Source organism: Antechinus flavipes, chromosome 4 (genome assembly GCF_016432865.1).
Source record: "Antechinus flavipes isolate AdamAnt ecotype Samford, QLD, Australia chromosome 4, AdamAnt_v2, whole genome shotgun sequence".
In the NCBI taxonomy this organism is placed as follows: domain Eukaryota; kingdom Metazoa; phylum Chordata; class Mammalia; order Dasyuromorphia; family Dasyuridae; genus Antechinus; species Antechinus flavipes.
The window spans coordinates 253,680,478-253,704,552 of NC_067401.1; the positions used below are offsets into that span (position 1 = coordinate 253,680,478).

At 32.7% G+C, this 24,075-nt stretch overlaps 1 protein-coding gene across 1 annotated transcript in view; it reads left to right on the forward strand.

Annotated features, from left to right (window-relative positions):
- Window positions 1-330: 330 nt before the first annotated feature.
- Window positions 331-24,075, forward strand: part of DOP1A (DOP1 leucine zipper like protein A) — a 99,738-nt gene continuing 75,993 nt past the window's right edge. The window contains exons 1-3 of the mRNA XM_051997326.1: window positions 331-627; window positions 18,235-18,425; window positions 23,215-23,396. Coding sequence (XP_051853286.1) covers window positions 18,288-18,425; window positions 23,215-23,396 — 320 coding nt within the window. The 5' untranslated portion in view covers window positions 331-627; window positions 18,235-18,287. The remainder of the gene's footprint in view (window positions 628-18,234; window positions 18,426-23,214; window positions 23,397-24,075) is intronic.

Below are 24,075 nucleotides of genomic sequence, written 5' to 3' on the forward strand. Positions count from 1 at the left end.
GAATCTGCAGCTTTAGGGCCTTATATACAGAACTTTGTTGTGAATAAAGCGAGAGCCCTAATTGAGTAGGGCTCCAAATAAATCATCTTTTACAGGCTGTACCAGTGGTTTTACAATAGAAACAAATATATTGTCACTCAAGATAACAACTAGAAAAGATACATTGCCATTCACTTTGCTGATATAACTTAAGGATTACTGATCATTTCCATCTTAAGTGTTTTTGATTTTCCCATAAGACTGTGAACTTCTTGAGAGCAAAAATCTTCATTTTTTTCTATTTGTATCTCCAGTGCTATGCACATAGTATAACACTTAATGCTTTTTTATTCATTGACTACATATAGTTATTTCTATGGAATGAATGTTGATAGAATATAGATTTCAAGGAATTAAGGAGTGAATGAATGGAAAGAAAGTGGTGGAAATGGAATACCCTGTTTTAAAGGACATATCTGTGGACTTCATTTTTTCACAGTGCTTGAGGCCAGAAGATCTTCACTCAGGTGGAAATTCTTTGGAGTACGTTTCCCAAGAGGTTGTGTATGACTTTATACTTGATAGTGAGACTCTGCAAGGTTTGGGAAGTTTTAAAAAGTCTGAGAGTCCCCTCAGCAGCACCTGGAGGTAAGCAATAGAGAAAGAAGTGAGAAAAAAAGCAGTAAATTGGAAAGAAAGCAAACAGGATTGAAAATTCTGACATTTTGTCTGGAAGTGTCAAGCATATAGACCTTGATTATATGCAGCTGTAATACTCCCAGTTATGACCTGAATCACATTAAATTGTAATTGTAAAATGTTTAACAAAATAAATAAAAATTCAGCAAAATATTCTAATGCGTGTTAAAATTAAGTCAATGTGCGGCTTGCAGAGATCCTTAATAGATGAATGTTCCTATTTCTATTTGAGCTTGACACCACTAATGTGAACTATAATGAACCCTCTTTGGGAGAGACTGCAGTGTTTGTCCAGCCTCTGGACATCAGCATTCTCTACTAACTGGTTAAAATGAAACTTAAAAGGAAAGTAATTAAGCAGAGTAACTTTGGACTCAGAGCTTCAGAACATTGCCATTAGTTTGAATTTATTGTCTTCTCTTCCTGTGTTGTGGATGAATCAGTTAAGTAGAATTTGCCTTATTGATTCTTGGCAGCATGGGAGATAAAAGTTTGGGTGTAGAGATTTTTCTTTTTCTTTTTTTTGGAAGATTTTATTTTAAGAACATGCATAGATAGTTTTCAACATTCATCTTTGCAAAACCTTGTGTTCCAAATTTTTTTCTTCCCTCTCCCCCAGACAGCAGGTAATCCAATATATGTTACACATATGCAGTTCTTCTATATGTATTTCCACAATTATGCTGCACAAGAAAAATCAGATCTAAAAGGAAAAAAATGAGAAAGAAAACAAAATGCATGTAAACAACAACAAAAAAAGATGAAAATACTATAATGAGATCTACACTCAATTCCTACAGTCCTCTCTCTGGGTGTAGATGGCTCTCTTCATCACAAGACCATTGGAACTGGCCTGAATTATCTCATTATTGAAAAGAGTCATGTCCCTCATAATTGATCATTTTATAATCTTGTTGCTGAGTACAATATTACTCACTTCACTTAGCATCAGTTCATGTAAGTCTCTCCAGGACTTTCTGAAATCACCTTGTGATCGTTTCTTATAGAACAATAATATTCCATAACATTCATATCCCATGACTTATTCAGCCATTCTCCAACTGAAAGGCATCCACTCAGTTTCTAGTTCCTTGCCATTACAGAAAGGGCAACTACAAACATTTTTGCACATGTGGGTTCTTTTCCCTTTTTAATATTTTTTAGGGGGGTACAGGCCCCTCCAGTAGACACAAGTGCAAAGATTTTTCAATTGATTCAAACCTTGTTTTCTGCCTTGTTTTAATAAATGTCTTTTACTTTTGAACTTGCAACATTTGTTATGATGTACCAGGGCAATGTACTGGTGACTCCAGAAAAGGTTATCAACAGTGACAAAGAAAGAATAAACCAGCCAAGAATGATATACAGCTTAAAGAACAAGAAAAACAATCCGTCTCCCTCAAAAAATAACTTGAGGAAAAGTAAAGAGAAGAAAACAGTAGTTTGAATTGGTAGATCAGGGTTAGGGATAGAGATTGATCTATGATATTATTTATATCTGGAATTCCCTAGAAAATAAATTCTTTGGAAGGCAGCATGGCTTAGTGAATAGAGAGAGTTGGCCTTCAACTCAGAAGTTCTTGGGTTCAAGTTTTTCTCTGACAAATTGCCTGTGTCACCTTGGTCAAATCATTTAGCCTCATTGTTCTATGTAGATCTCTGAGGCTCTAAATTGTTGATAAAATGCTGACATGCACGATACCAGTAATGAAAGAATGCTTTTTAATATAGTTGGAATCTTAGCATGTTGGTTGGGAGAAAGGAAGGAATCAGTAGAAAAGGCAATGAAGAGGCTAGAAAGTTTGACCAATTTTTACAAGGTCCTAGAGGAAGGAGGAAAGGAAAGAATTATTTGAATTTTGATTACTATGGAATACTATTTTGTTAAAACTTTTATAATATTTAAAGACCAAATCTAACACTTCAATATTTGTTCAGCAGAAAGTATCACAGTTCATATTCCTTAACTTGTCTATTCTAAAATTTTCCCCCCATATCTAGGAAATCATGTCTGGTCTATATGAATCCATTTATAGATTCCAATGTTGGCAAGTAGTTCTTGTAGGAATTTTTTGAGGTTTCTGTTTCAGGTATTTATTATTGGTCCAATGAGCACAGATATTATTGGAAGTTAATTAAGGGCAAAAAGATCCAGTATACTGGTAGTGAGTGACTGTTAATGTCTGTGCTGCATTTTGCATATGTACCTTTGACATATAAGAATCAAAGTACAATGTAAAGATTGCCAGGAATGGCAGGATAATTCCTCCTAATATTTATCAAAAACTATTTTATTTGTTGACACATATATTTTTAATCCATTGTATACATCTTCTAGTTGACCTATTATTTCTTACCTGGGTTTCCAATTCTCAGCATAGTATGGATTAAAGTTATTCTTAGGGCAGCTAGATGGCACAGTGGATAGAGCACTGGCTCTGAAGTTAGGAGGACCTGAGTTCAAATCTTGCCTCAGACATTTAATACTTCCTAGCAGTGTGACTCTGGGCAAGTCATTTAACATTTTCATCACTGGCTGGTAAAAAAAAAAAAAAAAGTTCTCTCTATATTTTTCCCCAGTGGTAGTAATAATCTAACTGCTTTTTCCATTAAGTCAACAGATATTTAATGAATCCCTACTTAGCACATAACACTGTGCCTAGCAAGTTTTCTTTCATGATTAACTTTCACTCTGCTGCTAGTGGGAATGTATTGAATTTCATCCTTGAAATATGATTGAACATCAAACTTGCCTTTGCAGAGGGCAAAAGATGACAATGTTCCTCTGGTCTCTCTTTCCTTCTTATGCCACTGTTAAAACAGCTTAGATTTCTGTGAAGCCAAATCCTACTTACTGATTTTTTTAACCTCCAAAGCTTTTTTCACAACTCAAATGTTCTGACTTAGTTTGATCTTCAGATCTTCCCTGAGATTTCTCTTGTTAAAGTGTCAACATTTTTAATCCATAACTATTTTCATATTTGTGCTAATTTCCCTGTGACTTAATTTGTCAGTAAGAGAGTAATTTTCTTGTAATAGCATCTATTTAGACAAGACACTATCCATCATTTTTTAATAATATAGTTCCAATGTATAAAAAGAATATAACTTAAAAGAACTGAAACTAAATTGGCATGTTGGTTATAGATCACACTGAAGATGGTTGTTGAAATCTTACTTGGGAAGGAAGATTAGAAATGGCATTTTGATTTACTTTTTTCTAGTTGGGAAGAAACAAATCTGCATATTATTTTTTACATTTTTAAGTTTACTAACTACATTATATAATTGTTTATTATATGCCCTGAAAAATAGCTTTTTTATTTAAGGCTGAATTAAATACTTTGGGATAGAGCACATTATTAGTTGTCTCAAGCATGTTAATAGTGCAGAAAATCAGGAATGAAGCTATATTTGCATTATAATTGTTAATTTAGATGATAAACATAAATGACATATAGAAACTAAAACTTTATTTATTACATGAAAAATGCAAAGGTAGTACATTTCCATAGCAAAGGGTAGTGCTTTCAAAGAAAAATGACCTAATTTTTACAGGCATCAATGAAACCATTCCAGAAAAATAGCTGTACCTCTCATTCCAAAGTGATGGCCACTTTTTATTTGTAAAAACATTTTCATTATAATTTTGTTAAATCACTATTTTGGTAAAAATATTGGTCATCTATTATCATAATTAAAGTTACTTTGTAAAATTGTTTAATGTCTCACTTTGCTTACTGTAATATCATAAGGAAAAAAGAATAAGTCAAATTCTCTAGTTTTCCCTTACTTTATTATCTGGGACTATATAGAGATTCTTTTTAATTTTTCAGACTTCCATAAGCCTTAATATATACATGGAACTGACAAGTTTATCTGTAGTAAATATCAATGGAGGCAGCACTATTTCTCTTTATTTTTCTGCGGTTGTAACCAAATCATTTATTTTTTTCTTGAATGGAAAGTATTACAAAATCATTTTTTAATTTCATTTTCATGTGCCAAGTTGATTACATATCATTTTCCAAAATGTTGTATAGCTACATAAATCTTATTCCAAACTTATTAAGAGGGTGGAAAGCAATAATATATCCTTTTTGTTTAATTTTTTTTGTTGTTTTTATGAACTTAGATATTAAAACAACAACAACAAAAAAATAGGTATTTGCAAATACCCAACAGAATGCCAAAAGAGAGAAGTCAGTATAAAACTATGAATCTCCATTTCATACTCTTTCAAAGTATATAATAAAAATGTCTTCCCTTTTACTTCCAGTGACTTTTCTCTGAATTTGGGGAATTAAGTTTCATTTGTGCTAAAGAGAGTTTTTTGTAATTTAGTCATTGTAGAAAACTCTCAGTGTGGAACACTTTGTTAATGTAAATAGGCACTTTTTCTGCAATTTATTTTCCTAAAGAGTTGCCTGAAATCACTGAGAGGTTAAGGAACTTGCCCAAAGTCACATGGTTAAAACGGCATTAGAACTAGTAGGTCCATCTTATTAGAAGTGATGCTGATATTGGAATTAATTCAAATTCTGTGTTTGGACAAAATGGGTCATCGAGTAGTTAACAAAAGATTTATTTAGCCCTAAAAATAGCAAGGATATTCAATACGGAGACTTTAGCACTTAAATAAATTTTTGTTGAGGGAGTGATATGTCTATATGTGGAAATAAGTCTGTTCTGCAGCAAAACAAAGTATGATAATTGCTGTCATTTTCAGACTTTTAAGTTGTAGGAGCTCTTCAGCCCATATGGGTAGAAACTTTTATGCTCCTAGATGACTAAGAAGTCATAGTCAGCACAACCAGATATCAACAGGAATGTCTGAAAGATCACCTCTCTTTATTCACTAAATAACATTTCTTTTTTTTAAATAATTTTAAAAAGTCAAAATTTAAAAAAATTTTCTGTGGCTTGTTGTTCCCTGAGTTTAGTTTTTGTACTATAGATTTTGTTTCTCTTTTTTTCCTTGACAAATCAAGTAGTTGCCATTTTGTACACTTCAGCTGTTTCATTCTGCATTTTTTACATCTTCTCATGTCTGATTTATTCTAGAACTTGACATAAACAACTATTGTTGTATCCATTTTCAAAGTCCAAGGCTTTCATTGTTTTGGAATATAAATCAGTCTTTTGTGTCATGCTGTACTTTTACAGATGGATTTTTTTTTTAAATGGTTGAATTCAAATAATTAGTTGTATAGAAAGTCACAGGCTCCTAAAAATACTAGCCATTTTATATTAATGAATGAAATTAACTATTTTCAAAATAAGTGTTTTTTAAAAAATTGAATCTCAACATTTCCATTCTTTCAAACTAGTTAAAATCTATCCCTAAGGCCCCTTTTCTCTCTAAGTGCTTACCTCTGAAAACACTATGAGGAAGAGATCTTAACCTTTAAATAATTTTAAAGGACTCTTACTCTTCAGTAGAAATGATCAGCTACTACAACCTTTTATGTGGTAGTTATTAGGAGAAACTTTGGTTGTTGAATATATGAGACAAAAATATGTTCAAACTTTCATTCTAGATTTACAGGAAACATATTCTATAACATAGTAGAAAACACTTTACAATTAACTGTTATTTTCCTGAGGGTTTTCTATTAAATTGATTTAAAAAAATTAGTTTAAAAGATGACTCCTCCAGAAATAATTTAATTTATAATGGTGTGAAAAGTACTTGATTCATTGTACTATTTACTTAGTATAGAACAAGTATTAGGATGTTTAAAATAAATTTTAAGTTTGGTATAGTGCTTCTGATTAACTAGAAGTTGATTTTCTATAATAAAGAAATATGAAATAGGAGGGAAAGCACTGAACTTGGAGTCAAATCAATAAGTGTTTAGTAAGGGCCTTCTGTTGCCTCCTGATACTTTGCCAGTGCTGAGACTATAAAGACAAAAACAGCTTCATCTTGAAAGAATTTACCAGTCCTGAAGAAAACATCATGCATATAAAGACATGAATGCAAAATAGGTACAAAAAGAAATGCAGCAAGGCACCAATAATTGCAACAGTCAGAACAGACCTCATAAGAAGTGGCGTTTTAGATGAAACTGAAAGGGACCTGTGAATTCTAGTAGGTAGAGATGAGGAAGGGGGTCATTCCAGCCATGGTAAAGAGGAGGTAGTACAGTTTATGTAAAATTGGGAGGAGAAAGGAAGCCCATTCAATATTTGGAAAGGTGGCTTTAACTGCCAAACAGAAGCATGTATTTTTTCTTTGAGGAAATAAGAGGCTACCAATGCTGAACAGAGAATGACATAATCAGGCCTTTAATTTAGAAATACTAGCTTTCTAATTTTATAAAGAATGAATTAGAGAAAGGAAAAGCATAAGACAGAATACAATTAGGAGACTTTTGGGAGAGAGATAGTAACCCTGACATTGGTGGCATCATGAATGAACCAATGGAATAGATGCAAAAAATATTGTATAGGTAGAATCAGCATTTCTTGACATGGCTTGAATAAGAATATATGTTTGTGTTAGGAGTAAGTGAGTATTGACAACCTCAAAAGCTTCAAAGTCCAGCAAATGAAGAATAAGAAAAGAACACTATATTTAGCAGTTAAGAAATAATTAGTAACAAAGAGAAGTTTCAGTTTAGTAGTGTAGTGAGGGAGAGATCTGGAAATTAAGATTTACATGGATAGCCTTTTCTAAGAGATTTGAAAGCTTGAACTGTCAGGGTCAGGTGAAAGAAGATTTTTGTTTTATTTTTTTAAGGATAGAGAAGACTTAAGTATATTGACAGAGAAAGGAACCAGTCAATAATGAGAAACAACATGAGAGAAAAAGAGACTGTGACGGGTGCAATCTATTAGAGGAGTCATGAGGAGATTATAGCGGTCAAGTGAAAAAGCCTTATCTTTTTAACAGCTACTGAAACAAAAAAGGAAAAAATGAAGAGATTATTGAGTTGTTTTGACTATCACATTTCACACCAGTGGCTTTGTCAACTTCCAGCATAATATAGTGAGAAGAGCACAAATCTGAGCATAAAAATGTGTTTTTTAGCTCTAATGCTTAACAATATCTGGATGCTAATGGTTAAGTCACTTAACCTTTCTGAGTCTTAAGTTTTCACACCTGCAAAATGAAACTAATTAATTGTGCTCACTTTATCTGCTACACATGGCTATTATGGACAAAATACTTTGTAAACAGTAAAGCATTGTTGAATTCATAAGATCATAGATTTTGATTTGAAGAGACTCTAAAAACCATATTAATAGTAATTACAGTTGAACTATGGTAATTAAAACTTGAAGTAGCTTGAGACATTAAGTTCTATCAGATGATCACAGCTGATGCTAAATGGACTAGAAATAATTTGAAATTTGAAAATATTGAGCAAGCTTTATTAAGGTATTATGTCTAAGGCACTACTAAATACTATTTGCAGAATGATACAGAGACCACTAACACATTTTCCTTCCCTTAAGAAATTTACCTTTTTTTTTTTTTTTTTGAGAGGAAATTTACTTTCTAGGGTAAATAAGATATAGACAAATAATTATAAGGTAAAATATGATAAAAATGTATCCAAACTAAGGACTATAATGTTACTCTTATCAAAACTGTACATTTCTAATATTTAGGTTTTCAAAGATGAGATTTAAAAATTACTGTTTTGTAACCTAAAGGCATAGCTAGAAATGAAAAAAATAGTTTGGCATTTATCATACTGCATACTCCGTATGTACTACTAACTCCTTCTAAGTATTTACCAAACTATTCATGAGAAAACAATGTATTATACAGAGTATGTATTTAATGTTGAATATATGAGACAATATGGTCTTGCAGGGAAGATGGCAGATTTTTCCCATTGAGACCTAGTTTCTTGCTGTATATAACATCATCAGCTGCTGCTGCTGATTATAGCTTTTCTCATTTATATATCACTCCTCACAACAACCTGTGAGATAGATTATACACATGCAGAACGGGAGGTCAAGTAACTTGCTCAGGGTCTTGCCTTGTCAGAAGTGGGATTTTACCCAAATCTCCTGATTCCAAGTTCATCTGCCTTGACATTGTGTGGAAGAAAACACTATGGTTTTTGCATGCCCGTGGGTGTGTTGACCTTATGTGAGCAATATACTACAATCCTTGTATACTCTAAGATATACAAGGATGTAGAGAACTGATAGAAAAGAAACTCATTGAAAACTAGTATTTCCCACTCTGTTGATTATCTTTATAATATTTCTTTTGCTATATAATTTGTTCTCCTGTTTTGGCTCATTTTACTTTGTGTCCGTTCATACAAGTTTTCCAGGTTTTTCTGAATCCATCTCCTTCATCATTTATCAAACTCTATTACAGTTATATACCATAACTAGTTCAGCCATTGCTCAAGTAATGGGCCTTGGTTTCTAATTTCTTTGCTGTCATAAAAAATGCAACTATAAATATTTTTGTTCATATGGATCCTTTTCCTCTCTCATTGATCCCTTTGCTTTTCCCTTTTGTCATACCAAGAATATTGTTTTCAAGTTTGAAAATATACTGTACCGTAAATTTTGTCATTATTGTTTCTTACCCCAAGTAGTATCAGAAGAGGTTACCAGAAGCTAGCCTGTTGTTAGTCCAGCTAACTGCAAATAAATCTACCATGAGGTGACTGAAAAGAATTTACTTGCTATTTCATAGTCAGTATAACTTTTTATAGAATTTAGAAAAAAAATTTTTTTAATATTGATTGATCTGTAGTTCAATGATTGATTTAGAAGAGAAAAATCTTAAAGCCAGTAATAGTTACAATAATTTTTTCTATTCATGTATAGAATAGTCTCTAATTTGAAGATTTCTAGATTTAAAAATATATGCTCATTTCTTTCCTGTTTTTGTTTTTTGATTTAGGGATTAGGGGATAAGGAGGTAGGAGTAGAGAGAACTGAAAAGTTTGTGTTGGGTTTGTTTGGTATGTTCTTAACTAAGGAAAACATTTTAGATTAGACCAGATGGCTTCCGTTTTAATCAAAGAAGGTTATAATCTTTATTTCTTCCAAATTTTTTTATTTTTTCTGTTAACAAGAATTATTCTTTCCCTCTTACCCCCCCTTATTGTGGTAGAGGGCTGGGGATGGGAGTGAGAAAACAAAATCTTGCAACAAATATGCCTAGTCAAACTAAATAAATTTCTACATTGTTTATTTCCAACTGGCTTCTTCTTTGGACTTCTCCCTTATGCCTCTATTCCTGCTACCTTTCTATTCTCCTTACACTTTTTAGCTTTTTTGTTATGTATTGTCTTTTACACCTTATATTATAAGCTCCTTTGCCGGCAAAGATACTCTTTTTTTGTATCTCCAATATTTAGCATATAAATAAAGGCTGGGAGGTTTTGATTGATCAAAACAATGATAGTAAAATTCTTATGAGATAGTCTCCCAAACCAATTGGGGTCTGTAATGTTTCATATTACCAAGATCTTATGATTCCAGTTTGGTACAAAGGGAATACATTCATATCATATCATGATATTAATAAATATAGCATAATAACAAGAGCCAAAAGAGTACCCTTGCTTTTTGTATCTTTTTATTTTAAGTTTTTTATTTTTTCCATATACATGCAGAGATAGTTTTCAACATTCAATTTTGCAAAGTCTTGCATTCCACGTTTTTCTCCTTTCTTCCTCCCCACCCCTTCCAAGGATAGTAAGCAATTTGCTAAACATGTCCAATTTTTCTAAACATATTTCTATATTTCTCATGCAGTGAAAGAAAAATCAAATAAAAAAATCAAAGAAAAAAAAGAGAAAAAAGCAAACGAACAATAATAACAAAAAGGTGAAAATAGTATACTTTGATCCACATTGTCTCCATAGTTCACTTTGAATGTGGATGGCTCTTTCCATCACAATTCTATTGGAATTGCTTTGAATCACCTCATTGTTGAAAAGAACAAAGTTCATCACAGTTGATCATCACATAATCTTGTGACTATGAGCAATGTTTTTTAGGTTCTACTCATTTCACTTAGTATCAGTCATGTAAATCTATCCAAGCCTTTCTGAAATCAGCCTGCTGATCATTTCTTATAGTACAATAATATTCCATAACATTCATATACCGTAACTTATTCAGCCATTCCCCAACTGATGAGGAATGGTTTCCAGTTAAGTGCTAATAAAATAAAATATTCAGTATTTCTGGCCAATAGTGATTTAAAGTATTCTTTTTTAAATTTTGATAATAGCCTTTTATTTTCAAAATATATTCAAACATAATATAATGTTCAGCAATTATCTTTGTCTAATCTTGTGTTCCAAATTTTTCTCCCTCCATTTCCTCAACCCCTTCCCTTAGATAGCAAGTAATTCAATGTAAGCTAAACATGCTCAGTTCTTCTTAACATATTTCCACATTTATCACTCCGCACACACACACACAAAATCAGATCCAAAAGCAAGTAAACAACAGCAAAAACGTTGAAAAATACTATGTTGTGATCCACATTCAGTCCCCCCTCATCCTCTTTCTGGATGCAGATAGTTCTCTCCATCCAAGTCCATTGGAATTGCCCTGAATCTCCTCATTGTTGAAAAGAGCCATGTCCATCAGAGTTGATCATCACATAATCTTAATGCTGTGTTCTCTTGGTTCTACTCACTTCACTTAGCATCAGTTCATGCAAGTTTCTCTAGGCCTTTCTGAAATCATCCTGTTAATTGTTTATTTTATTATTATTATTAAAGCTTTTTATTTACAAAGCATATGCATGGGTAATTTTTTCAACACTGACCATTGCAAAATCTTTTGTTCCAAATTTTCCCCTCCTTCCTCCCACTCCCCTAGCTGGCAGGTAATCCAATACATGTTAAATATGTTGAAATATATGTTAAATCCAATATATGTATACATATTTATAGTTTTCTTGCTGCACAAGAAAAAATCAGATCAAGAAGGAAGAAAAAGAAAAACTGAGAAAGAAAACAAAATGCAAGCAAATAACAACAGAGATAGTGAGAATGCTATATTGTGTTCTACACTCTGTTTCCATGGTTCTCTCTGGGCATATATGGCTCTTTTCAACAATGCACAAGTGGAACTGGTTAGAATCATTTCAATGTTGAAGAGAGCCATATCCATCCGAATTGAACATCGTATAGTCTTCTTGTTGCTATGTATAATGATCTCCTGGTTCTACTCATTTCACTTAGCATCAGTTCATATAAGTCTCTCCAAGCTTCTCTGAAATCATCCTGCTGATCGTTTCTTAAAGAACAATAGTATTCCATAGCATTCATATACGATAATTCAGCCATTCTTCAATTGATGGACATCTACTCAGTTTCCAGTTTCTTGCCACTACAAAAAGGGCTGCCACAGATATTTTTGCACATGTGTGTCCCTTTCCCTCCTTTAAGATCTCTTTGGAATATAATCCCAGTAGAAACACTGCTGGATCAAAGGGTATGCACAGTTTGATAACTTTTTCAGCATAGTTCGAAATTGCTCTTCAGAATGGTTGGATCTGTTCACGGTTTCACCAACAGTGTATCAGCATCCCAGTTTTTCCACATCCTCTCTGATATTCGTCATTATCTTAGCCAATCTGACAGGTGTGTAGTGGTATCTTGAGTTGTCTTAATTTGCATTTCTCTGATCAATAGTGATTTGGAGCACCTTTTCATGTGGCTACAAATAATTTCAATTTCTTCATCTAAAAATTGTCTGTTCATATCCTTTAACCATTTATCATTTGGATAATGGCTTGAACTATTATAAATTTGAATCAATTCTCTATATATTTTATAAATGAGGCCTTTTTCAGATCCTTTGGATGTAAAAATGTTTTTCCAGTTTATTGTTTCCCTTCTAATCTTGTCTGCATTAGATTTGTTTGTACAAAACCTTTTTAACTTATTATAATCAAAAGTTATTTATTTTGTGATCAGTAATGATCTCTAGTTCTTCTTTGGTCACAAATTACTTCCTCCTCCACAGGTCTGAGAGGTAAACTATCCTATGTTCTTCTAATTTGTTTATAATATCATTACTTGTGTCTAGATCATGAACCCATTTTGACCTTATCTTGGTATACGGTTTTATGTGTGGATCAATGTCTAGTTTCTGCCATAATAGTTTCCAATTTTCCTAGCAGTCTTTGTCAGATAGTGAATTCTTATCCCAAAAACTGGGGTCTTTGGGTTTGTCAAATACTAGATCTGTAGTCATTGACTAGTTTGTTCTGTGAACCTAACCTATTCCACTGATCAACTTCCTTGTTTCTTAGCCAGTACGCAAATGGTTTTGATGACCATTGCTTTATAATATAGTTTTAAACCTGGTACAGCTAGGCCACCTTCATTTGCTTTTCTTTTCATTAATTCCTTTGAAATTCTTGATCTTGTGTTCTTCCAGGTGAATCTGCTGATTGTTTCTTATAGAACAATAATAATCCATTTTCATTTACCATAACTTATTTGGCCATTCCCTAACATCCACTACTCTATTTCTTAATACCATATTGTTTTGATGACTGCTGCTTTATAATCTAGTTTAGATCTAGTACAGCTAGACCATCTTCTTTTGCATTGGTTTTTTTTCCCCCCATTAACTCCCTTGAAATTCTTGACCTTTTGGTCTTTTGTTTTTTGATGATATAATTTTTTTTGATGAATTTTGTTTTTTCTTCTATCTCTCTAAAAGTAATTTCGCAGTTTGGTATGGTATTAGATAAGTTGATTAATTTAGGTGGAATTGTAATTTTTATTAATTAGCTTGGCCTACCCAAAAGCACATGATATTCTTCTACTTGTTTAGATCTAACTTTATTTGTGTGAAAAGTGTTTTGTAATTGAGTTCATATAAGTTTCTGGCTTTGTCTTGGAAAGTAAACTTCCAAATATTTTATATTATCTGTGGTTATTTTAAATTTAGATGGAATTGTAATTTTTATTAATTAGCTTGGCCTACCCATAAGCACATGATATTCTTCTACTTGTTTAGATCTAACTTTATTTGTGTGAAAAGTGTTTTGTAATTGAGTTCATATAAGTTTCTGGCTTTGTCTTGGAAAGTAAACTTCCAAATATTTTATATTATCTATGGTTATTTTAAATGGGATTTCTCTTTTTGTTTATTGCTGCTGGAGTTTATTTGGTAACAAGGATTTATGTAGGTTTATTTTATATCCTACAACTTTATTAAAGTTGTTCATTGTTTGTAGTAGTTTTTTAGGTTGATTCTCTAGGATTCTTTAAGTGTATCATATCATCTGTAGAAGAGTAGTAGTTTTTTTCACATTGCCTACTCTAATTTCTTCAGTTTCTTTTTCTTCTCTTTTTGCTAAAGCTAACATTTCTAATAAAATAATGGAAAATTTTGTTTCACCCTGATCTTATTGGTAATGCTTCTTCTGTCTCTGTTACATGTAACATTTGCTGATGATTTTAGATAGATGCTTCTTTTCATTCTAAGAAAAACTCCATTTATTCCTCTGCTCTCTAGTGTTTTTTATAGGAATGGATGTTGTATTTTGTAAATGTTTTGTCTGCATCAATCGAGATAATTGTATAATTTCTGCTAGATTGGTTATAGATATGGTCAATTTTTCTAAAATTGGACTATTTAAGCAATTTATTTTCTCTTCTGTTAATCTGAACAATCTATATTTTTATACGTGTTCATCCCTTTCACGTAGATTTTCATGCTTATTGGCATATGATTGGGCAAAATAATTCCTAATTATTGCTTTAATTTCCTCTTATTGGTGATAAGTTAACCCTTTTCATTTTTTGATACTGGCATTTTGTTTTTTTCTTTCCTTTTTTCCAATCAAATTTACCAAAAGTTTATTTTCTTGCATTTTTCATAAAAATCAATTCTTAGTTTTATTTGTTATTTCAATAATATTCTTTCAGTTTTATTAATCTTTTAATTTTCAGGATTTCTAATTTGGTATTTAATTGGGGTTTTAAAAAATTGTTCTTTTTCTAGCTTTTTTAGTTGTAGGCCCAATTCATTGATCTTCTCTTTTATTCATGTAAGCATCTAGTGATATAAAATTTCCACTATGAGTTGCTTTGGCTTCATCCCATAAGTTTTGGTTTGTTATCTCATTATTGTCATTCTCTTGAATTAAGTTATCGATGGTTTCTATGCTTTATAGTTTGAACCAATTTCCAATTAATTTTTGCTCTTTTTCTTAAAAGGGTTTTAAGACCCTTTATTACATGTAATTTTTATTGCATCATGATCTGAAAAGGATGCATTTATTATTTCTTCCTTTCTGCATTTGATTGTAAAGTTCTTGTGCCCTAATATTTGATTAGTTTTTGTGTAGGTGTCATGTATTGAGAAAAAGATTCATTCCTTCCCATCCGCATTCAGTTTTCTCCAAAGGTGTATCATACCTAAATTTTCCAAAATTCCATTAACTTCCTTAACTTCTTTCTTGTTTATTTTGTGGTTAGATTTATTTAGTTCTAAATAATAGGGAGGTTGAGATCCCCCACTAGTACAATTTTGCTATCTTTTTTCTTGAAACTCACTTAACTTCTAGAACTTCTAAGAATTTGGATGCTATAGCACTTGGTGCATATATGTTTGGAATTAATATTTCTTTATTATTTATGGTACCCTTTAGCAAGTTTTCTTCCTTATTTCTTTTAATAAGATCCAGTTTTGCTTTTGCTTGATCTGAGATCAGGATTGTTACCCTTTCCTTTTTTTTTTTTTTTTTTACTCCAGCTGAAACATAACAGATTCTGCTCTAGCCTTTTTTACCTTTATATAATCTTTCTTCTTCAGATTTGTTTCTTGTAAACAATACACAGTAGGATTCTGTCTAATATTCCAATCTTCTATCTGCTTCCATTTTATGGGAGTTTATCCTTTTCACAGGTACAGTTAAGATTACTAATTCTGTATTCCTCGCCATTCTATTTTTCCCAAATTATACTTTTCTTTCTCCTTTCACCCTTTCCCTTCTTATCAGTGAATTGCTTATGACCACCACCCTCCCTCAGTCTGCCCTTCCTTTTTTCAAACCCCCCCTTTCTTATCCTTTTCCTCCTGTCCTCCCTTCTATTAGGTTCCCCCCTTTTTCCCCCTCCTATTACCCTAGAGGATGAGACAAATATCTATACCAAACTAAGTGTATATATATATTATTCCCTCTTTAAGCCAAATCTGATGAGTTTTGTTCAAACAATGCTCATTCCCCTTCCTTCTTTCCCTCAACTATAATAGATCTTTTGTGCCTCTTCATGTGGCATAATTTACCTCATTTTACCTCTCCAGATCCTTTGTGCCTCTTCAGGTGGCATAATTTACCTCATTTTACCTCTCCTTTTCCTCTTCTCTACAATCCCTTTTTCCATACCTAATTTCTTTTTTATATCATCATTAAAGTCAGCTTATAATGACACCCTCTACACATACCCCTTCTAATTGCCCTGACAAAGATACAGTTCTCGAGTTACACATATCTTCTTCCCATAGAGAGAACATTTTAACCTTTACAAAAGCATATTTCTTTTTCTTTCATTTACATTTTTATGTTTCTCTTAGAGAGTCTTGTATTTGAAGATCAAATTTTCTGTTCAGCCCTGTCTTTTCATCAGAAATGTTTGAAAATCCTATATTTCATTGAATATCTATCTTTTCTCTGAAAAATAATGCTTAATTTTTGCTGGGTTGTATAATTAATAATTCTTGGTTATAGTCCAAGCTTTGGAATATCATATTCCAGGTCATTGAATCCTTTATTGTGGAAGCTGCTAGTCTTGGAAGCTTGGTTGTGATTCCTTTATATTTGAATTGTTTCTTTCTGGATGCTTGCAGTATTTTCTTCTTAGATCTGATCATTTTGGAATTTAACAACAATATTCTTGGAATTTTAATTTTGTAGTCTTGTTCAGGAGGTGATCAGTGGTTTCTTCAGTGACTATTTTATGCTCTGGCTTTAGGATAGATGGGCAGTTTTCTTTGATTATTACTTGAAAGATGTTGTCTAGGCTCTTTTTTATTTCATTGTGGCTTTCTGGGAGTAAAATAATTCTTAGATTCTCTCCTGAATATATTTTCCAGGTCAGTTCTTATTTCAATAAGGTATTTTACATTTTCTCCTATTTTTTCATTTTTTAAATTTTGTTTGATTCATTCTTGATTTCTCATTGAGTCATTCATTTCCATTTGTCCACTTCTAATTTTAGTGAATTATTTTTTTCAGTTAGCTTTTTTATTTCATTTTGCATTTAGCCAATTATACTTTCTTTTTTTGTACTCATTTTATTTATTTATTTTGGTTTTTTAAGGAGTTGTTTTCTTTAGTCAATTTCTGTTCTTCATTTTCCAAGTTGTCGGCTTTTCCCTTCCCACTTTCATAACTCTCCTGCAACATTCTCATTTCTTTTCCCCATTTCCCTCCCCCCCCCTTTTTTTTCTATCTCTCTTTTAAGATCCTTTTTTAAACTCTTCTAAGAGAGCCTTTTGAACTAGAGATCAGTTCATACCCATCTTGGGGGCTTCACTTGAAGGCATTTTGCCTTTGCTGTCCTCTTCTGGGTTTGTGTTCTGGTCTTCTCTATCTCCATAGTAGCTTGCTATGATCTAGCTTTTTTTGCTCATTTTTAAAGGTTAAGGTCTGCTCTTAGGACACGGGGAAATTGTCTCAGGCTTCTTCTGCAGGGTGACAGATTTCTCACTGACTAAACTAGGGTTGGAGTTGCAAGCTTCCCCATTGTATTAAATGGCCTGGCCAAGTCCTACTTGTTATGCTGGGTTAAGGTGATCACAATTTGCCTTCTATGGCTGTGTTGCAGGTCTCGTAGCTGGTCTTCCAATCCATTCTGAACTAGGACAAAATAGGCAGTGCTGCTTTATTTTGATTAAGAGCTGGTAGATTCCCCATGCTGGACTCCTCCAGTCTGTTAGGCTTCATTCTTCACTGCCCAAATGAGACAGACCTTTCCCGAAGTCCTTCCAAGATATCTCATGCTTGAAAATGATTACACTCTGAATGTTTGTGAATTTTGTCACTCTAGAATCTGTTGAGAGCATTGATCTAGTGTTGATTCTGAGGGAAGCTGAGGAGAGCTCAGGCAGTGGCCTATCTACTCTCCACCATCTTGGAGTTCTCCACTTCATTTTTGTATCTTCAAAATTTGAATTACTTTATTTTATTTTTTGCTGAGACAATTGAGGTTAAGTGACTTGCCTAGAGTCACACAGTTAGGAAATGTTAAGTCCTGAACTTAACCTCGGTTTTTGATTTGAACTCAGGTTCTCTTGATTCCAGGGCTGGTGTTCTCTCCACTGCACCAACAAATTGCCCCTGTGAATTATTTTAAATAGTCCAATGAAAGATGTGCAGAGTTACCCCTGAAGGCATCCCAGTTCCTCCCACATTCTTGTTTCCAGACTTGACCATCTCTCACTCTTACAATGTTTAAAATAGCCATAAGATTTACTACAATAAATTCTGAAGTTATTATATTATTTGTTATTATTGTTATATGTTATTATATAATATTAATATGTTATATATCAATTTTTCCCTCACATTACCTCTTCTAGGTAATGATTTTACATGACTTGCGAGCTGGCCTCTAGTGTGAATCTGTGGGAGGATGAACACGGAGGAGCTGGAGTTACTAAGTGACTCCAAGTACAGGAATTATGTAGCAGCTATCGACAAAGCACTGAAGAATTTTGAATACTCCAGTGAATGGGCAGACTTAATATCTGCACTTGGAAAGCTTAACAAGGTAAGTTTTTTCTATGTACACTGAACAAAGAAATAATTAGCAGGAAAATATTTTATACTTTATGACTTGGTGGGCTTTCTTTAAAGATTAAAATAGGGAATTAAAAATTTTTTTTCTTCATTGAAAAGGACAAAATATTTTATTTTCACTTTTGTAACTAGCAAGATAACTTTTTATTTTCATTGCATTAACATTTTAAGTCAATATCTATTGAGGATTCCTAACTACTATCTTTATGCCAGATTTTGCTTTGTGACAATTATGGTATTTAAATGGCTGGTACAAGTCACTTAATTACACTAAAGTCCAGGCTTGGGGACATTATTTTATCTCTCATGGATAACGTATAGGTTACTAAGGAATATTTTGCCAGAATGGAGAAAAAAATTTTTTTTTCTGAAGCAATTGGGGTTAAGTGGCTTGCCCAGGGTCACACAGCTAGGAAGTGTTAAATGTGTGAGGCCAGATTTAAACTCAGGTCCTCCTGACTTCAGATTTGGTACTCTATCCACTGTGCACCTAGCTGCCCCGATTTTTTTTTTTTTAATTTTTAAGAAGATTATGGGATGCAGAAAAGGGGGAGAAAATAATCACAAATTTTTTCTTAGTAACTACTTATAGTTTACATTCATAATTATGTAAAGATAACGTATCCAGCAGTTAGATATTAATAATGTTAATAAAATATATAATCAATAGTAATAAATTGAGTATCATACCAATAATATGATTAATAGTGAATTAGGATAATTTGGTTTGTTAATGAGCATTAAAACAAAAAGTGGAAGCCAGCCTCCAAATCATTTTTCCTCCTTTATAAAGGAATTCAGCACCTGGCTCACTATCTTCTTTTCTTCCTCAACTCCTGTCCTTAATATAGAGTATTTTGATATACATATTGATGCTCTTTCAAATTCCCTAACCTTCAATTTCTGGCTTCTTTTTGTCCTATAACCTACTTTATCAACTACCACATACATACAAATGGTCATATAGACCTAGCTGTTGCCCACAATTGCCGCACCTCTAATTAGCAACTCTATTGCTATCTTATCTGACCATAACCTACTTTCCCCTATGTCTCATCCTTTCTTAACCCAATCTTCACCTTCATCAAAACCAACAAGTCTTTGTTATTTTTTGGAGTCATTATGTCCTATTCTGACCTCACTATTCTTCCTCTCCAACTTTAATAATTGTTCTCTGATCTTCTGTCCCTTGCCCCCTCTTCCCATTGCTGCAATATTGCTAAATGTTAGTCCTGGATTATTCCTACAATTCATCTTTTCCTCTCTTAGAAGTTCTGAACCTTGCTGGAAAAAGATCTTCACCACTTTGTGATGACTATATACACAATAAATTCATTTTATATAATCTCAGTTTGAATCCTCAAAATTATAAGGCAGTCCTTTTTTTTCCTCCCTAATAGATTCTTTACCTCACTCTGTACATCCTTTTCTACCCACCAGCCCTACTAACATTTCCCTCACTCTTCTTTCTCAAATGAGAATATTGTCTTTTACTTGAATGAAAAGATTATTTTAAGGCCAGTTAGTATGAGTTCACTTCATTCTCTTTTTTTTTCATCTAACTGAAAAAAACCTCGTTATCTCCCACTCTCTCTTTTTTGACATAGATTTGCCCTTTTTCCTTGTCAAGACATTATTTCCTTTACATATATTCTTAGTTTTGTAAAATAAATTTTTATTCATTTCATTAAACATTTCTCATTACATGTAAAAAAATATTTTTTTCTTTTAAATTTTGAGTTACAAATTCTCTTCCTTCTTCCCACACCTCTTCCACCAGCCAGCAATGAGACATCGATTATACACATGAAGTCATAAAAAAAAAATTTTCATATTGACCATGTTGTAAAAGAAAACACAAAAAACCCCAAGAAGGATAAAGAAAGTTTAAAAAAGTATGTTTCAATTTGTGCTCAGAGTTCATCAGTTTTCACTACAAGAGTGGATATCACAAGTCCTTTGGAATTGTCATGGATTATTATCTTGATCAGAGTAGCTTAGGCTTTCACAAATGATCATCATTATAATATTTCTATTACTCGTATAATATTCTCTAGGTTCTGCTTACTTCACTTTGATCAGTTCATGTAAGTCTTCTCAGATTTTTTTGAAAGTATCCTACTTGTCATTTCTTTTATCACCATAGTATTCCATCACAATCATATACCATAACTTGTTCAGCCATTTCCCCAATTAATGGATCTCCAAAGTGCTGTAACTATTTTTGCACATATGGATTTTTCCCAATTTCCTTTATATCTACAAGACACATATCTAGTACTATTATTTCTGAGTCAAAGGATATCAGTTTTGTTTGGGCATAGTTCCAAATTATAAATAGTGATAATTTTGATATCTTTTTCTGAAAACTTCCTGTTCCTATTTTTAGATCATTGTTGGGAAATGGCTCTTTTATAAATTTTGCTTAGTTTCATATGTATTTGAGAAATGAGGCCTTTATCAGAGAAACTTGGTGTTCAAATTTTTTTCCTATTTCCCTACTTTTCTTCTAACTTTGTGCAAAAACTTCTGAATTTCATGTAATCAAAATTGTCCATTTTCTTTCCATGATCCTTGTTATCTCTTATTTGGTCATAAACTCTTTCCTTGTCCATAGATATGGCAGGTACATTTTTCCATGTTTCTGTAATTTGCTTATGACAACACTTTTTATGGCTAAATCACGTACTCATTTTGACTTTATCTTGGTATATGATCTGACGTATTGGTATATTCTAGTTTGTGCATTTTTCCAGTACTTTTTGTCAGATCTAAAACTTAGATCTTTGGATTTGTCAAATCGTAAATTACTGTAGTTATTTAATATTGTGTATTGTTTACCTAATCTATTCTACGAGTCTTAACTAGTACCAGTTATTTTCATGATTGCTGCTTTTAATGTAGTGTGAAATCTAGTACTGGTAGGCTGTGACTTTATTTTTTATTGATTCCTTAATACTCTTGCCTTTTTGTTTTTCCAGATAAATTTTGTTTTTTTTTTTTTCCTAGCTCTATAAAATCATTCTTCAGTAATTTAATTGATATCACCCTTTTGTGTCTATACTTAAAACTATCACATTCTTCTTCAGCAAGTTGTATCCTCTGTTATTAGCCTCCTATCAAATCCTCAACCTTTCTTTTGTCAATTGATTTCTTCATTACCACCTTTACTTATTTGTTCTTTTCATCCTTAAAAAAATTTTTTTTTCATTAGATGCTACCATCCCAGAAGCCATCTTCCTGGACCTCTTCTCCCTTTCTCAATCAGTCTCATTCAAAAAGCTATCTAGATACAGACGTTTTCTGCCTCCATTTTCTCTCCTCTCATTTGTTCCTCTTTGAAACTTTTCAGTCTAGCTTCTGATTTGATCACATAACTAAAATTGCTCTCTCCCAAAATGGGTTTTATCTCAGATGACACAATCACCCTCTCCTCTTGAATAGTCTTTCTTTTGGGAGTTTTTGTTGACACTGCTATATTCTTCTGCTTCTCCTTTCTCACTGAGGCTGCCCTTCTCAAGTCTCCTTTCTTGGCTTGCTGTCTATATCATGTCCCATAAATGGGGATTTTCCCATGTTTTCATTCTAGATCCTTTTCTTTTCTCTTCTTTATTCTCTTTCCTGGTTAACTTCATTAGCTTACATGAGTTTAATTATCATCTTTAATTCTTTAAGTACTTTGCATAAAATAAGTGTTTTATTCATTCATGTCTCTGAGATTGATTTATTAGTCTATCTCTCCATGAAGCTTCAGTTCTAAATCACTATTTTTTGGATATTTGGTTTTGGGTATTGACTGGGTGTCCTGGAGACATCTTAAGCTAAAAATGTCCCAAATTCATTTCATTATCTTTTCCCCTAAGTCTTCCTTTTCATCCTTCCCTATTTTTGTCCCAGGCTCTACTATCCTTCTAGTTTCCAGGATCTTTCCATTTCTCATTTACAACATTTCTCACATCTAACTCTCTTATTTACACTTACAAAGTTATCCTATCACCTTAGTTCAGACTCTCTTCATGTAGCTAATTGATATTTTTACTTCAAGTCTCTCCCTACTCCAACCCATGCTCCATGCTGCTGCCAAATGGATTTTCATTAAGCACAGATATAACCATATGACTAGCCTATTCAACAAGCTTTAGTGGCCTCCTCTTGCCTCTAGAGTAAAAATAAATTCTCATTATTATTTTTAATTTTTAATGTCGAATACAACTTGTCACTAACCTATCTTTCTACCCTTAATATCACTTCTCCTCCTAAACTCCAGTTTTAATGTCCTCCTCTCTGTTCTTCACGAATAACATTAAATCTCCTTGCACATCTCCAATGCCTGGAATGTATTGTTTCTTTCCTTACTTGCATCTTATAAGGTCCATCTCCTTCAGTTCATAAAGATGATACATTCAAGTGCCATATTCTGCATAAAAACTTTTTCTTTGCCCATCTTCCCAAATGCTAGTGCCCTCTTTCTCCCTTCCACACTACATTGTATTTCACTACCCTTTGTGTGTGTATGCAGTTATTAACATATTCATGCTGTACATATATTTTATGTGTTCTTATCTCTCCTATTAATATGTAGATTCCTTGCAAGTAGAGATTGTTTTCATTTATTGTATTTTAATAATGCCTGGCACATGTTCGGAATCCAGTAGAACTTTAATAAATGTTTATTGGTTGATTTTAATTAAAATTAAGAAGTAGCAGATAAAATGAAACACAGGAGATTGCTTTAATGTACTATAAGTGTTTTCTACCAGGTTTTACAAAATAATGCAAAATACCAGGTAGTACCAAAAAAGCTGACTATAGGCAAACGCCTTGCACAATGCCTGCACCCAGCATTGCCTGGTGGAGTTCATCGAAAAGCACTTGAAACATATGAGATTATCTTCAAAATCATTGGACCTAAGCGCCTTGCCAAAGATCTTTTTCTTTACAGGTAAGTGTATTTTACTATTTATGTATACTGTGTGGTTATGGTTCCATGTAAACATTTTATAAAACAAAAAAAAATATATTCATTTTGCCATTTTATACTTAGTACAAAAAAAACCTTATTTCTTTTGTTTTGTACTCTTAAAATTAATAGGGAAGCTATTAGCCTTCATCATGATAGGTTTTCAATTCTTAATATTACAGTTTTTATGCAACTTGTTTATGCCATTCAGAGACTTTTTTTTTTAATCTATTATGTTTGGACATGATGGTGCATGCTGTAAACCTAGCCACTGGGAAGGCTGAGGCTGGAAAATTTCTTGAGCTTTGGGAGTTCTGGGTTTTCATAGACTATGCTAGTTGGGTTTTTGGCATTAATACCAAATACCTCTAGGAACAGGAGGGATGAGGAAGGCCAAGTTGCCAAAGGAAGAGTAAGCCAACTTAGATTGGAAACAGAACAGGTCAAAGCTTTTGTGCCTATGACTAGTGAGATAAGACCTATGAGTAATTCCCACTCTTCTAGCCAGGAGAAATAGGGGGACACAGTCTTTAAAAAATTAAATCTATTATTTACTATGTTTCTTCCTTCCATCTTGTTTGTATTGTGAAATCATCGATGTGAGCCTTGGTGGCTCAATGGGTATGTCTTTTGTAGTAATAGGGATGTTTGGAAAAAGAAA